Raw genomic sequence first — 12,669 nt, 5'->3', positions numbered from 1 at the left:
TGGACGGGTTGATTAAGTAATTAAAAATTCCACCTTGAACTTTTCGGTGGACATGTCAGCACTGTCGTCGTTGGAATTGTGGTGCGACAAGCTTAGGGTTAAATGCAAACATCAGGAACTTCTATATCAGTGCCAAAATCTTTCATAAACCGATTTAGTTTTTACCTCTATACTAGTATAATAAAGATAGAGTGATCGGTCAGGTTTATATAATTTCAAGCTGCTCAGTTGGCGGAAATGAACATTGTGACATGATATCTGTATTAAGTTGAGGTTTAAACAGCTTTAGAAAATGTGATTAAAGTTATATGCATATAGAATATAAGGTATTTGTATACTCATATTGAAGTGACCGTTACTCTTGTTTTTATTTATTAGAGGGGGTAGAAAAATAATTTGCTAGGAATTTAGGTAAATAAGAAAATATATATATAAACAGGCACACACTTAGAGGGGACGAATAGTGGCTTCGGTCCCCCTTCCCAAAATTTAAAGAAACTATGTTTATATATGAGATATGTGCTTAAAAAAAATTAAAAAAATAGTATGTAATTTAGTAATTTTATATGTATTATTTTTTATTATATGATGAATTTATGTCTTAATTGTTTAACTCACTAATATTTTTCACTTAACGAATTTAATATCATATCCTGAAGTCTTTGTACTTTTTAAATAAGTTTTTACATAATAATCTCTATATTTATTAAAAAAATTCTTTTGTTTTTTTATATTAACATATTTAATATTTATATTATTATATTAATAATAACCTGCGTAGTTATATTTCGGTAATCACATAATGTATTTTAGATTTTTTTTTCTTGTAAAAAATACTTTTTTTTAATTTATGTCCTGAATAGAAAAAATTTTATAAAAATATCTTATATCTTGTATTTTATAAGGGTATTGTGTCTTTCAAATAATTAATAAAAGTTATAATTTGTTTCCAAATATGTTGAAAGTTTTGAAAGAATTAAATTTAATCAATAAGATATGTGATAATTTGTAATCAAATACGCTATAAATTATTAGTATTTTATATTTTCGTAACGTCTTATTGATATTTTTATAGTTCTTTTATGTAAATATATATCATATTAATAATAAAATTAGGGCAAAAAACGTATTTCAGCCATGGAAGTGAAACGTTTACGCAAATCAGCCAAAATGAAATCCTAGACACCAATCAACCAGAACCAAATTTTTATATAATTCGAATCAAATCGATTCGAATTATACTCTCAAGTAATTCAAACTCAATTAATTCGAATTACATGCATGCAACAAATTCAAGTAATTCGAAACAAGTTGTTTCGAATTATAATAACCTAAATCGTATTTAGTTAATTCGAATTACTAGGTTAGCTTGTAATACTACATAATTCAAAACATATTGATTCGAATTATGAAGCAATTGTAATTCGAATCCAATTGATTCGAATTATATATATATAGTGCGAATTTAGTTGATTCGAATTACAATGAACCGGAGCTGTATATATATGCTGTGAACTCATGTTGCTCTCAACAAAGAGGGGAGATGGCTAGTGATGAGAGTTTCTTAGTGCTGGTACATCACAGAGGGTCGATTAAGAGAAAAACTCGGTCCATCGTGAAGTTCACTGATAAGGATCCCCTATGTATTATCATGAGGCCAACAACCACCTACGATGCTCTCGTTAGCTCTGTGCTGGAGAAACTTGGTCTTGAAGGAGTTAAAAGGGTTAAGAAGTTTTTCTATCGCATTCCAACAGCGGTGCTCCATGATACCGTGAAGTTTGATTGTTCCACGATCGGGAGTGATGAGGACTTGCAGGTTATGTTTCTTTGTTGTAGGCAGTTTTCCGAGGTAAGAACACCAGAGTTGTTGGCAAAGTTGGTTGATGTGGTATCTAGCTCGGGTGGTTCGAACCGGAACGCCAATACTATATCCGAGGTTGCCGGCTCGAGCTCGAGACCTGCGGTTGCTTCATCCTCTATTCCTGTGTATGAGCCACCGATGCAGCCTGTTGCCTCCCATTCGTTTGCCGTGGATCTGAGCGCCAATGTTGGAGACGAGGTTCGATATGGGGAACATCTTCCCACCGAAGTGCATTGTCGCCGGTGTAGGTGATGGTTTGTTTGATGATCCAGATGACGATGACGTCGAGCCGGATATGATCGCTGATGAAAGCGGCGATGATCTTGGAACTACTGGTCCGAGAAGGGCTACAGGTGGATCTAGTTCTAGCACACAGCAGTATCCACCCCATTTTTCCGCGTTAGACCTGGATGCCATGCGGCAGGACAAAAATGCTGTGCAGGCCTCTGGATTTGGGGCTAGAGATACCGAGGGGTCTGCCGGTATGACCGAGTTCCAGGTTGGCCAACAATTTCAGGATAAAGATGAGGCGTTGTTGAGTGTGAAGACGTACAGCATCCGCCGAGGGGTCCAGTACAAGGTCGTTGAGTCAGACTACCGCAGGTATGTGGGAAAGTGTTCTGAATTTGGGAATGGGTGCACATGGCTGATTCGGTTGAGTCTCCGACAGCGGAAGGGTATCTGGGAAGTGAAGTGGTACAACGGACCGCATACCTGTCTTGCCACCTCCATCTCCAGCGACCATAGGAGTCTGGACTACCATGTGATAGCCACATTCATTATGCCGATGGTTAGGGCTGATGCCGCTGTCAACATCAAGGTGCTTCAAAATGCCACGGCCGCACACTTTGGGTTCAGGCCAACATACAGGAGGGTATGGATGGCGAAGCAGAAGGCCGTTGCCGACATATATGGGGACTGGGACGAGTCGTACAACGAGCTCCCTAGGTGGGTTTTAGGAGTTCAGCTGACGATGCCTGGCACAATAGCCGTCCTCAGGGCTTGTCCTGTTCGAGTTAGGGGATAGCTTGACGAGTCTCAGGCTTATTTTCGTAGGCTGTTCTGGACTTTCCCCCCTTGTATCGAGGCATTCCGTCATTGCAAGCCGTTGGTGAGTATTGACGGCACCCATCTATATGGGAAGTATGGTGGAACGTTGCTAGTCGCGATTGCACAGGACGGAAACTCCAACATACTCCCCGTGGCATTTGCACTAGTTGAGGGTGAGAATGCAGAGTCATGGTCTTTCTTTCTTTCCCACCTCCGTGAGCATGTGACACCTCAGCTGGGTCTGTTAGTTATTTCAGATAGGCATAGCGGCATCAAGGCAGCCCTCGAGGCTCCGGATGGGGGATGGCTACCCCCAGCTGCATACTGGGCGTTCTGCATTCGACACGTTGCAGCGAATTTTACCCTGACGTTCAAGGGAAAAGATGCCCGGAGGCTTCTTGTTAACGCCGCATATGTGAAGACCGAAGTGGAGTTTGACTACTGGTTTGACATTCTGCGCTCTGAGAATCCGGCAATGTGTGACTGGGCGAACCGAATTGAGTATTTGTTGTGGACACAGTACTCTGATGAGGGTCGGAGATTCGGGCACATGACGACCAATATTTCGGAGTGTGTCAACTCAATCCTGAAGGGGGTAAGAAACCTCCCTGTTTGCTCACTGGTGAAGGCCACATACGGAAGGCTTGCTGAGCTATTTGTCCGTAAGGGAAGGGAGGCCGAGGCTCAGTTGGGTACTGGACAACAATTCAGTCAATACCTAGTAAAGTGTATCGAGGCCAACCTGAAGACAGCCAGGTGCTTCACGGTGACCATTTACGACAGGGATAACTCGGAGTACACCGTGGCTGAGACGACTCCGACAGGTTCATTCTCACTTGGTACGTACAGGGTCTCACTCGGGTCTAAGACTTGTGATTGTGGATACTTCCAAGCACTTCATTTCCCGTGTCCTCACGCACTGGCATGCTGTTCTTATTCACGTATTACATGGCAGCCTTACGTCCACCAGGTCTATCGGCTTAGTTCCGTTTTTGGTGTCTATCAGATGGGATTTACACCTCCCATTCCGGAAGGTTTCTGGCCACCTTATGCCGGTCCTACCGTTATACCGGATCCGAATATGAGGCGTGCGAGGGAAGGTCGTCCTAGGTCCACACGAATTCGCACAAACATAGATGATGCAGATCCGAACTGCCCAAAGAGATGTGGCCTCTGCAGGCAAACAGGACACACCCGTCGTAGTTGTCCACAAGCCGCAGGCCCCAGCGGGACTGCTGGGAATTAATAGGAGATTTGGTTTGTTTGTTTTTATTTCTTACTTTATCAGCACATGTATTTTACTTCAGTCAGCAACCATTGTTCTCCTTGGAACTAAGTTGAATTCTATAAGTCATGAAACTTGTCATTCGTACCACATATGTATGTTGAATGTCTTTCTAATTATGGAATTTAATAACTAAAATAAACAACACTATCTGATGGGATGACTGATAATACATAACATAACATCAAAGTATATATCATAACATCAGAGTAAATAACATGAAAATACATAACATAACATAACATCAAAGTACATAACATAACATCAAAGTAAATAACAACAAAGTACATAACAAAACACTGATAACCAACAAAGAAGGTACATAATATAAATATAACAACATGACATACACCACTATCCATAAATCATCTAAATAGTGCGATCCCGTGCCACAACGGCGTGGTACCCGTGTCCTGAAACCCCTACGCATAAGTGGCTCCTCATCCTCAATCGAGTCGTCGCTGTCATCCGGAACTGGGTGTCTCGGGGTCATGGGCGGAACATGCACAGGCCTGGATGATGACAGGCCGGCAACTGAATGTGACCCAAGAGTCTGGGCCGATGCTGGCGTCCCACCCATGGCAAAAGTATGCGCAGGAGGCACCGTGGCAGGCTCGTTCAGATCTACATCTAGCGGTGCCTGTGTCCCTGTCGTGTGAATCCGTCTTGCTGCAGCCTCATCCTCCTGCATGATGGTCCGGATATCATCAAGGAAATGAGGTCCACCGAACTCGGCCACAATGCCATCACTAGCAAGGAAGTTTGGAAACATCGAGCCCGGACTCACCCATGGAGTACTCTCCTGAAGGGTCTGATCATCACCGGGAACACCAACGAAATAATCTCCAAGACCTCCACCCCAAGCTCATAATCAGTGTGACTCGTGGGATCTCCCATACCAGATCCATGCCACTCACCATCATGCCCGCCCTGATGGGCCCTATCAACCCCCGCAACATCACCTCCTCCAGCTGCACCGCCCCCAGGATGATGGGCACCCTCTCTGGCAGCACCCACCCTCCTCCTGCCTCCACGACCACGTACTCTCCCGCCACCCCTAACTGCGTCGTCGACGTCATCCATAGCACGATCCACCCAATTCCACTCACGCTGGCTACGACGTGTCCTGACTCGTGCTCTCCTCTCAATACGACGTCTGTCAGGAACATCCTTGACCCTGTTCATATCTGGAAGTTGGCCTGCACCCCTCTGCGTCGCCTCATCCGAAATAGGAATACCTCTCGGATCCCCCAATAACATCTCTGGCGACAAGAACCTCTTCCCGTGCTGATACCACCATGTCAAGAAATCATGCGACGGACCGGGGTCGGGCACGATGTCGAATTGTAGAATGTGCTCCGCACGCTCCTGCCAGTGAAGATGCCACTCAGATAAATGTGCCGGGAACCAACGGTCACCTCCTCTCCCGTCCTTCGACATCAAGAAGTCGATGTTCAGGGGCGGGAGACGGTGTGGGCTGAACCCCCCCAAACTGAGGTAAAACTCTATCAACCTGGTGCCACTCGACCACCACAAAATAAATCAGGGACGTCCTACACCGCCATAACATCGTATGCCGAGGCTCCAAGACCTCCGGATGGATAACCTGGATGACGTCGAGTGCGCTATAGGGCATCCATATGAACTGAAAAAAACACAATAAAAACATTTTTACACTTCTGTTAGACAATATAAACTGAAACAACGACTTCAGATACACATATGTTCAGCGTACTTACATCCCGAGGCTGTAACAAGTCGATCTTCAGGCGAGCCATCTGTACCCGAGGTCCCTTGTTGCTAATCCCAGGATTGTAACCAGACCATCTGCGTAAGAGAATTAAAAAATTCTATTGTGTTCATCACTAACTCTACAATGCATGAAATTGCTTGCATAATGTAAACCAAATACAACAAGAATACATAGTACAAAACAATAACGGTACCTCGAGGCAAGGGGCCAGCTAATCTCATCATACCTAGATGGTCTAAAAGTAGGAAACCTCCAGAAGATCCAAGACTGCAGTAACTGTAAAGGGCCAACTAACTTCACGACATGTCTGTTGGCCACTCGGCACATGCACCGGTACAACCATGCTAGTGCCGCCGACCCCCAACTGTACTGACCCATCTCTTCAAGCCGAGCAACATAGGGTAGCCATCTGATGTGTATACGATTGCCGGACTTGTCAGCAAACAGCTGCGTGCCTAATAACATCATGATATAGGCACGGGCAAAGCGCCTAACTGTCTCCTCATCAGCCCCGTCTGGACACTCTCCAAAGGTCTCCTGAAACCAGGTGCAGTTGACTGCGAATTTCTACACCTGGTTCTCGGGAGGTACAACATCGAGCAACTCACGGAACCACTACCAAGCTGGCCTCCCACCCTCAATGTAAAGGTGGAAGTCTGTCAGGCAACCACTGACGTAATCTCCATCCACTGGCAACCCCAGCTGGTATGCGACGTCCTGAAGCGTGATGGTGCACTCTCCGAACGGCATGTGGAAGGTGTGCGTCTCAGGCCGCCACCTCTCGACGAATGCGCTGACTAGGGGCTCGTCTAGTCAGAACCATCTGTCGTTCAGTCTCGCAAGATGGTACAATCCGGCCATCTGCAAGTACGGAACGTACCTCTCATCAAGACGCATCCCCTGCTGCCGCCTAACACTGGATATGCAACGACGAGGCTGGCCAGTGAATAAACCGCATAATTAGAACAGATGCACAAACCAGTAACATTTACGATATATTTCATAAGGATGCAGTAAATAAATCGTTCAACATAACATTTATGAAACAAGCGACCAACATTTTATACACAAACCGCTAACTCAAACCACGTCCAAAAACCATTATCAAAAACAACAATCACTAAAAACCTCTATCATAAACAACTACCTTAAACCTAACCCATGACTAAAACCACTATCCAAAACCATTCTCAAAAACCGCTTACAAAAAACAATTTCACTAAAACCACTATCCAAAACCATTCACTAAAACCACTATCCAAAACCATTCACTAAAACCACTTGCTAAAACCGCTAACACTAAAATAAACCGCTATAAAAAACCATTAACATGGTCCACTAGCCTAAACCACCATCCTAAACCACTACCCTTAACCGCTAACCATCACTAAAACCACTATCCAAAACCATTCACAAAAACCGCTTACAAAAAACCATTTCAAAATCCCCTAACAAAAACCACTGGCCTAAACCACTTGCTTAAACCGCTAACACTAAAATAAACCGCTATAAAAAATCATTAACAAAAACCACTAGCCTACACCACTATCCTAAACCACTATCCTAAACCACTAACAGTAACATAAACCATTATCAAAAACCATTAACAAATACCATTATCATAAACCGCTTTCATCAACCACTAACAAAAAACACAATCAACAACGCAACATCATAAACCACTAACCTCGTCGTTGATCACACCGGCGATATGAGCAACTCCATCCAAACGATAAAGCCTCCCTGGATCGTCCCCCATCGACTAAAAATGCCGCTCTGGTCTTACTCGGCCCGAATGTTGGTCGTTTTCTCTGGGATTTGGTGGGGTTGGAGAATGACAAAGTGATTTGAATGAACTTGGTTCGAACTCCTTATATAGCCGAATCCCTTGTAATTCGAATCAACTTGATTCGAATTACTTTGCAAAACGAATTTCACCTAATTCGAATCAACTAGATTCGAACCTCTCTCTTGTGTTCTTCTCCATCTAATTCGAATTAACATCACTCGAATTACACTTTTATAATTCGAAATTATTTGTTTCGAATTACTAGGGTGGATTGCATGCTTAATTCGATTTGAATTGATTCGAATTACCTTATACTTGTTTCTGAGAGTAGTTCGAATTGATTCAATTTGAATTACATGTTATATTAATTCAAATCTTATTGATTCGAATTATATTAAAATTGGTCTGGTGGATTCAGGTATGGAAGTTTGATTTGGCTGATTTGGGTTATATTGAGCTGTGCTTGGCTCATTTGGGTTTTTTACCCTTAATTATGGGAAAAAAATTTATAATTATATATATAGATAAATTTTTGAAAAAAGTTAAGTCTAATAACTTTATATGAATTAGTTTGCGGAATGAAAAAAAATCTAAAATTTATCCCCTCTAATTTAAAATTTTTGGATCCATATCTGTATATAAAGAGAATTTTTTGGTAGTATTAATTTTTGTGAGTAAGGACGATATAACTTTGATCCACAAATAAAATATTGGGACATAATTTAAAATTAAGTGTGATTCGAAAATAATTCTCTGTCTCTTATAAATTTCAAGTGAATATTCTTATAAAAATTATTCGTCATGGTTATTGTAACAATGATACCAACGGGTATTTTGAATAACATTTGTAATTAATAATTTTCTTAATATGTTTATGCCCAAAAAATAATTCGTTATAATTGTTTTTAGGATTATTCAGGCACGTTTCAACCTTTTTATAGTTACCTTTCTTAGTTATTTATTTTTAATTAATATTTTTAAATAATTTGCAGAAATAACACCAAAAATATTTTATTTGGTTACTTTAATGGAAAAATTTAGGGGCCAGTAATTTTATTGCATTTTGGCCAGCATGTAACCAGCAGAAAAATGTGAGCTATTGGATAAAATTTTACACCAATTTCATATCATCAAATCATCATTAATGGCTAGTTGATGGCTACCAATCACAAATATTGTTGGCCCCTTAACATTACTCTGCTTTAATCATTATTTCATCGGAAAGTTACCCTTTATTACCAGTAGCATGCATGGATCGGGTATGGTTCCACGTATCAACCCATGTAGTTAGGTTCCAGGATGAGAAAGAAAGGTACCCCACTCCAATCCAGTCACGACAAATGGGGATTGATACGAAGCCGGCTCAGTCGCCCATCCCATCAGCGCTCTCAATTTTTTCGGAGCCAACTATATCCTGCACATGGGAGCAACACGTGTCAAATCCTAAAATAATATTATTGTACATTTGTATATTTGTATAAAATAATATCTGTACACTAGTCGACTTTTTAAAAAATTGTCCTCCCATATTGTAGAAAATACCAAAAAAATCACTATTTTTAAAAATTGACACATAAACTCTCAATATTAAATTTTGTTTGCTGTCTTATTTGTCATTTAGTAATAATGTTTATTTGTTGTAATGCAATAACATTGATAGCTATGTCCAAACACATTTAGGTTTGGTTTTGTAAAATTTTTTAAAGAGATTTTTGTGCTTTTCAAAAGCACAAACACCTCATTTAAACTCATTATTTGTACTTATAACTTTTGAAAATTAAGAGTACTTTTAAAAACATCTAAAAAAAATTCTTTAAAGTTGACTTATATTTATTAAAATTAAAAAATTTAATAATAATCTTATATATTAATTAATATCTAAATTTAATTCTTACATTAATGTCTTTTATAGTATTTTTAAATTTTAAAAGTTATTTTACCAAATATACTTGTTGTTGCTTGTGTTTATTAAAAGCTAATTTTAATTTAATTTACTAAACACAGATACTACAAACTTTTAAAAAATTCTTTTAAAAATTAATTTTTATAAATTATTTTTAAAAAATAAAAATTTTACCAAATTAAACCTTAACTTCTACTTTCTATCATTTCTTTTTTTTATTATTTTAAAACACAAGTATATATGCTTATGATCTTGTAATCCCTTACCAATAAATTGTAGCTCCAGTGATATTTGTCATTCTCTCTCGTATAAAGATATTAAGATAAAGTCTCTTTTTTGCTCATATTCATAATATTAGAACAACCAAATTTTGAAACATTTCCAACTTCACTATTGTAGTTATTTAGCAATGACCTACTTGTAATTGTAGATTAATTCTTTTCCACATTCCTTAGGCAAATAATCTCTAATAATTTCGGAGCACTACTAAGTGTATAAGTAATTTTTAACCAAATTTCAAAAAATTAGGAGTCATTCTTTTTCTTTTCTTATCATTTTTTCTTCTTCTTCTCTTCTTAACAATAAAAAAAAGAGATGCAAATTTCATACTTATAGTAAAATTATAAAAAATATGGTTCTGGATTCGATAGCCCTTTATTCTTTCTTACTCTCTCTAAGTAAGGACTACAAAGACTCTTGGTATTTTAATTATAAATTAGATTCATGTACAATTTACTTTAAATTTCTAAACTTTTGAGTTATTTTCTAATATTTGTACTTTTAAAAACTAGTTTATTTGGACCAATTTTGATGTACTAGATCCTCTTCGTCAATGTGCTTCTTAATTTGGGTTTCGCCTTCATTCTCTATTACCAAGAACGAATAGGTTGAAGAGAGATCAATTAAAAAATGAGAGCAAGAAAAGCTGACAAATTCGGGTGCGAAAGCAAAAAAGTGATGGATTTTGAGAAGGAGGTAATAGAACGAAAGAACAAAAAGAAGGAGGATTCGGTTTAAGATTTTTTTCTACTATAAAATAAAAAAAAATTTGATTTCCCAAAAAAAATTATCCCAACTTTAATTTTTGGGATACAATTTTTTTTTTTTGCATTTCAAGACAGCGAACTCTAAGTTAACTATAGAGTTCGCCATACCCCCGGCAAACTTCACATAGAGTAGTTCATCTCTTCCTTCTCCTCACCCTCATAAGAAATTTTCGTTGGTTCAATCTCAACGTCTTCACCGTCATTGGGATTAACCTGATAGGGATCCATCATCGGGTCCCTAATCGCAGAATCCTCATGACTTCCGATATTAGATTGTATTATGCCATCATTAGAATGTTCAATGTTTGACCCCCTCTTGACTACCTTCAAGTGGCATATTTAGGTCAAGTATCGTGCTTCTAATATTTCTTTTGACCGCTCCACTTAAAGGGCTGCCATCAATAGTATCCGCAAATGATCCTCGTTCGCCTAACTCAACTAAGAAAACAAATAATTTCAACAGATAAACATTTGTCCACCGGTTGTGCCACACCCTTATTAGACGTATGTCCTCGTCATCACGTAACCGATACCTAAAGAAAACATAAAATATTCTCAAAAATTAAACTCTAAAAAAATAGCACAAAAAAATCACATCTATGATATACCTTTTGTAAAACAAAACATTATCTACTTCCGAAAGATATCTGTAGTAAATGTTCTTCACTCTTTTCGTGTGTTGTTGGCCAATAGAATACCATTTTAAATTCTTCAACACGGTCAAATTATTGACTTTGGGTGCCAACTATACAATCACTAGATAAGCATACCTAAATACGATAGAACCTTTTCCATCATACACTATTTCACTATTGTAATGAATAGATAACAACGAAATTTCTGACACTGTAAAGAGTAAATTTGAAAGGAGAGAAATATCAAAGAGAAGAATAAGCTACTAGGATTGAGTTTCATCTTCAACCAGCAGGGGTATTTATAGAGAAATTGGGTGCAACTCTATAATTAACTTAGAGTTCGTCGGAGGGTGCAGCGAACCTTACAAAAGTTATATGATTCGTCGGGGGTTCAACGAACTTGCTTGAAATGCCAAAAAAAAATTAAATCCCAAAAATTAAAGTTGGAATAATTTTGTTCGAATAAAAAAACTTTTTTATTTTATAGTAGAAAAAAAAGTCAGGAGGATTACCATGGTGACGAAGACAGAGATAGAACGATGCAAACCACCTTTGCCTTCGTTAGATCTGTCACATCCCTCTAAATCTCGATGTCTTTCTTATTTTATATACCTTTTTATTCTTTTTAAATTAAATGATGATGTTGTTGATGGTAATGTTGTTGGAAGATATGATGGTAAAAGTTGGGTTAAAATAAGGAAAAGGAAGATCACGTTTTTCCAAGTTCTTGTCTTATTGGATGAAGAAGCAGAGTAATTACAAAGGGGTTAGTAGTGAGGGTTGGGGTGGGTGGTGGTTGAAGGTGGTAGGAATGAGTTACAGGCGATAGGAAAAAGATTAGGTAAGAATTTGGGTGGTTTCATACAGTTTGGGAGTTAGAGATTTATCATTAGAATTAGGGTTGATATAAAAATAAAAAGAAAAGTCTAGGGGCCAGCAACTTTTGTGTTTTTTGGCCAGCATTTAACCATTAAAACAAAAGTGAGTGATCTCTCACCATTAGATGTAATCTCACACCATTAAAAATTCTATTGATGGCCAATTGATAGTTACAAAACACCAAAATTGGTGGCCCCTAGCATTCCTCAAAATAAAAATATATTGTTAAGGATATAATTGGAGAAAAAATAACTAACTGTTAATGGTAAAAAAAAATTAATAATAGGGATAGAATTAATTCTTTTTAAATATTGAGGATAAAATTAAATCAATTTAAATGCTAGAAGTCAATTTGAAGACTTTTGAGAAAGTTAGAGTTAAAAAACAAGCCTAAAGCTTTCATTCTCATCTAAAAAAAAAGTTGAAAATAACCTCTTGACTTCGTCACTCTATATAACATGGTAA

The 12,669-nt window shown here is 38.5% G+C and overlaps 1 protein-coding gene and 1 long non-coding RNA gene across 2 annotated transcripts; one reads left to right on the top strand and one right to left on the bottom strand.

Annotated features, from left to right (window-relative positions):
* Nucleotides 1-2,159: 2,159 nt before the first annotated feature.
* LOC107468933 (uncharacterized) lies at nt 2,160-4,160 on the top strand. Its single transcript, XM_016088315.1, has 2 exons — nt 2,160-2,812; nt 2,921-4,160. The coding sequence occupies exons 1-2, from the start codon at nt 2,160-2,162 to the stop codon at nt 4,158-4,160; spliced, it is 1,893 nt and encodes a 630-aa protein (XP_015943801.1).
* Nucleotides 4,161-5,814: 1,654 nt separating this feature from the next.
* LOC107468939 (uncharacterized) lies at nt 5,815-6,178 on the bottom strand. The gene is made up of 3 exons (XR_008003923.1): nt 6,146-6,178; nt 5,939-5,999; nt 5,815-5,844 (listed from the first exon to the last, which is right to left on the bottom strand). It is a non-coding gene; the product is annotated as an uncharacterized LOC107468939 (long non-coding RNA).
* Nucleotides 6,179-12,669: the final 6,491 nt, after the last annotated feature.

This window comes from Arachis duranensis, chromosome 10, assembly GCF_000817695.3.
Source record: "Arachis duranensis cultivar V14167 chromosome 10, aradu.V14167.gnm2.J7QH, whole genome shotgun sequence".
Lineage (NCBI taxonomy): Eukaryota > Viridiplantae > Streptophyta > Magnoliopsida > Fabales > Fabaceae > Arachis > Arachis duranensis.
Note: the sequence above shows the minus strand (reverse complement) of the source record. Positions and strands in the feature narration are given on the sequence as shown.

Excerpts from the sequence above, each read along its gene's own strand:
- LOC107468933 (XM_016088315.1), top strand. The coding sequence starts at position 2,160 with ATGATCGCTGATGAAAGCGGCGATGATCTTGGAACTACTGGTCCGAGA. Across the intron at positions 2,813-2,920 it reads TCGTACAACGAGCTCCCTAG|GCTGTTCTGGACTTTCCCCC; the intron begins GTGGGTTTTAGG and ends TTATTTTCGTAG.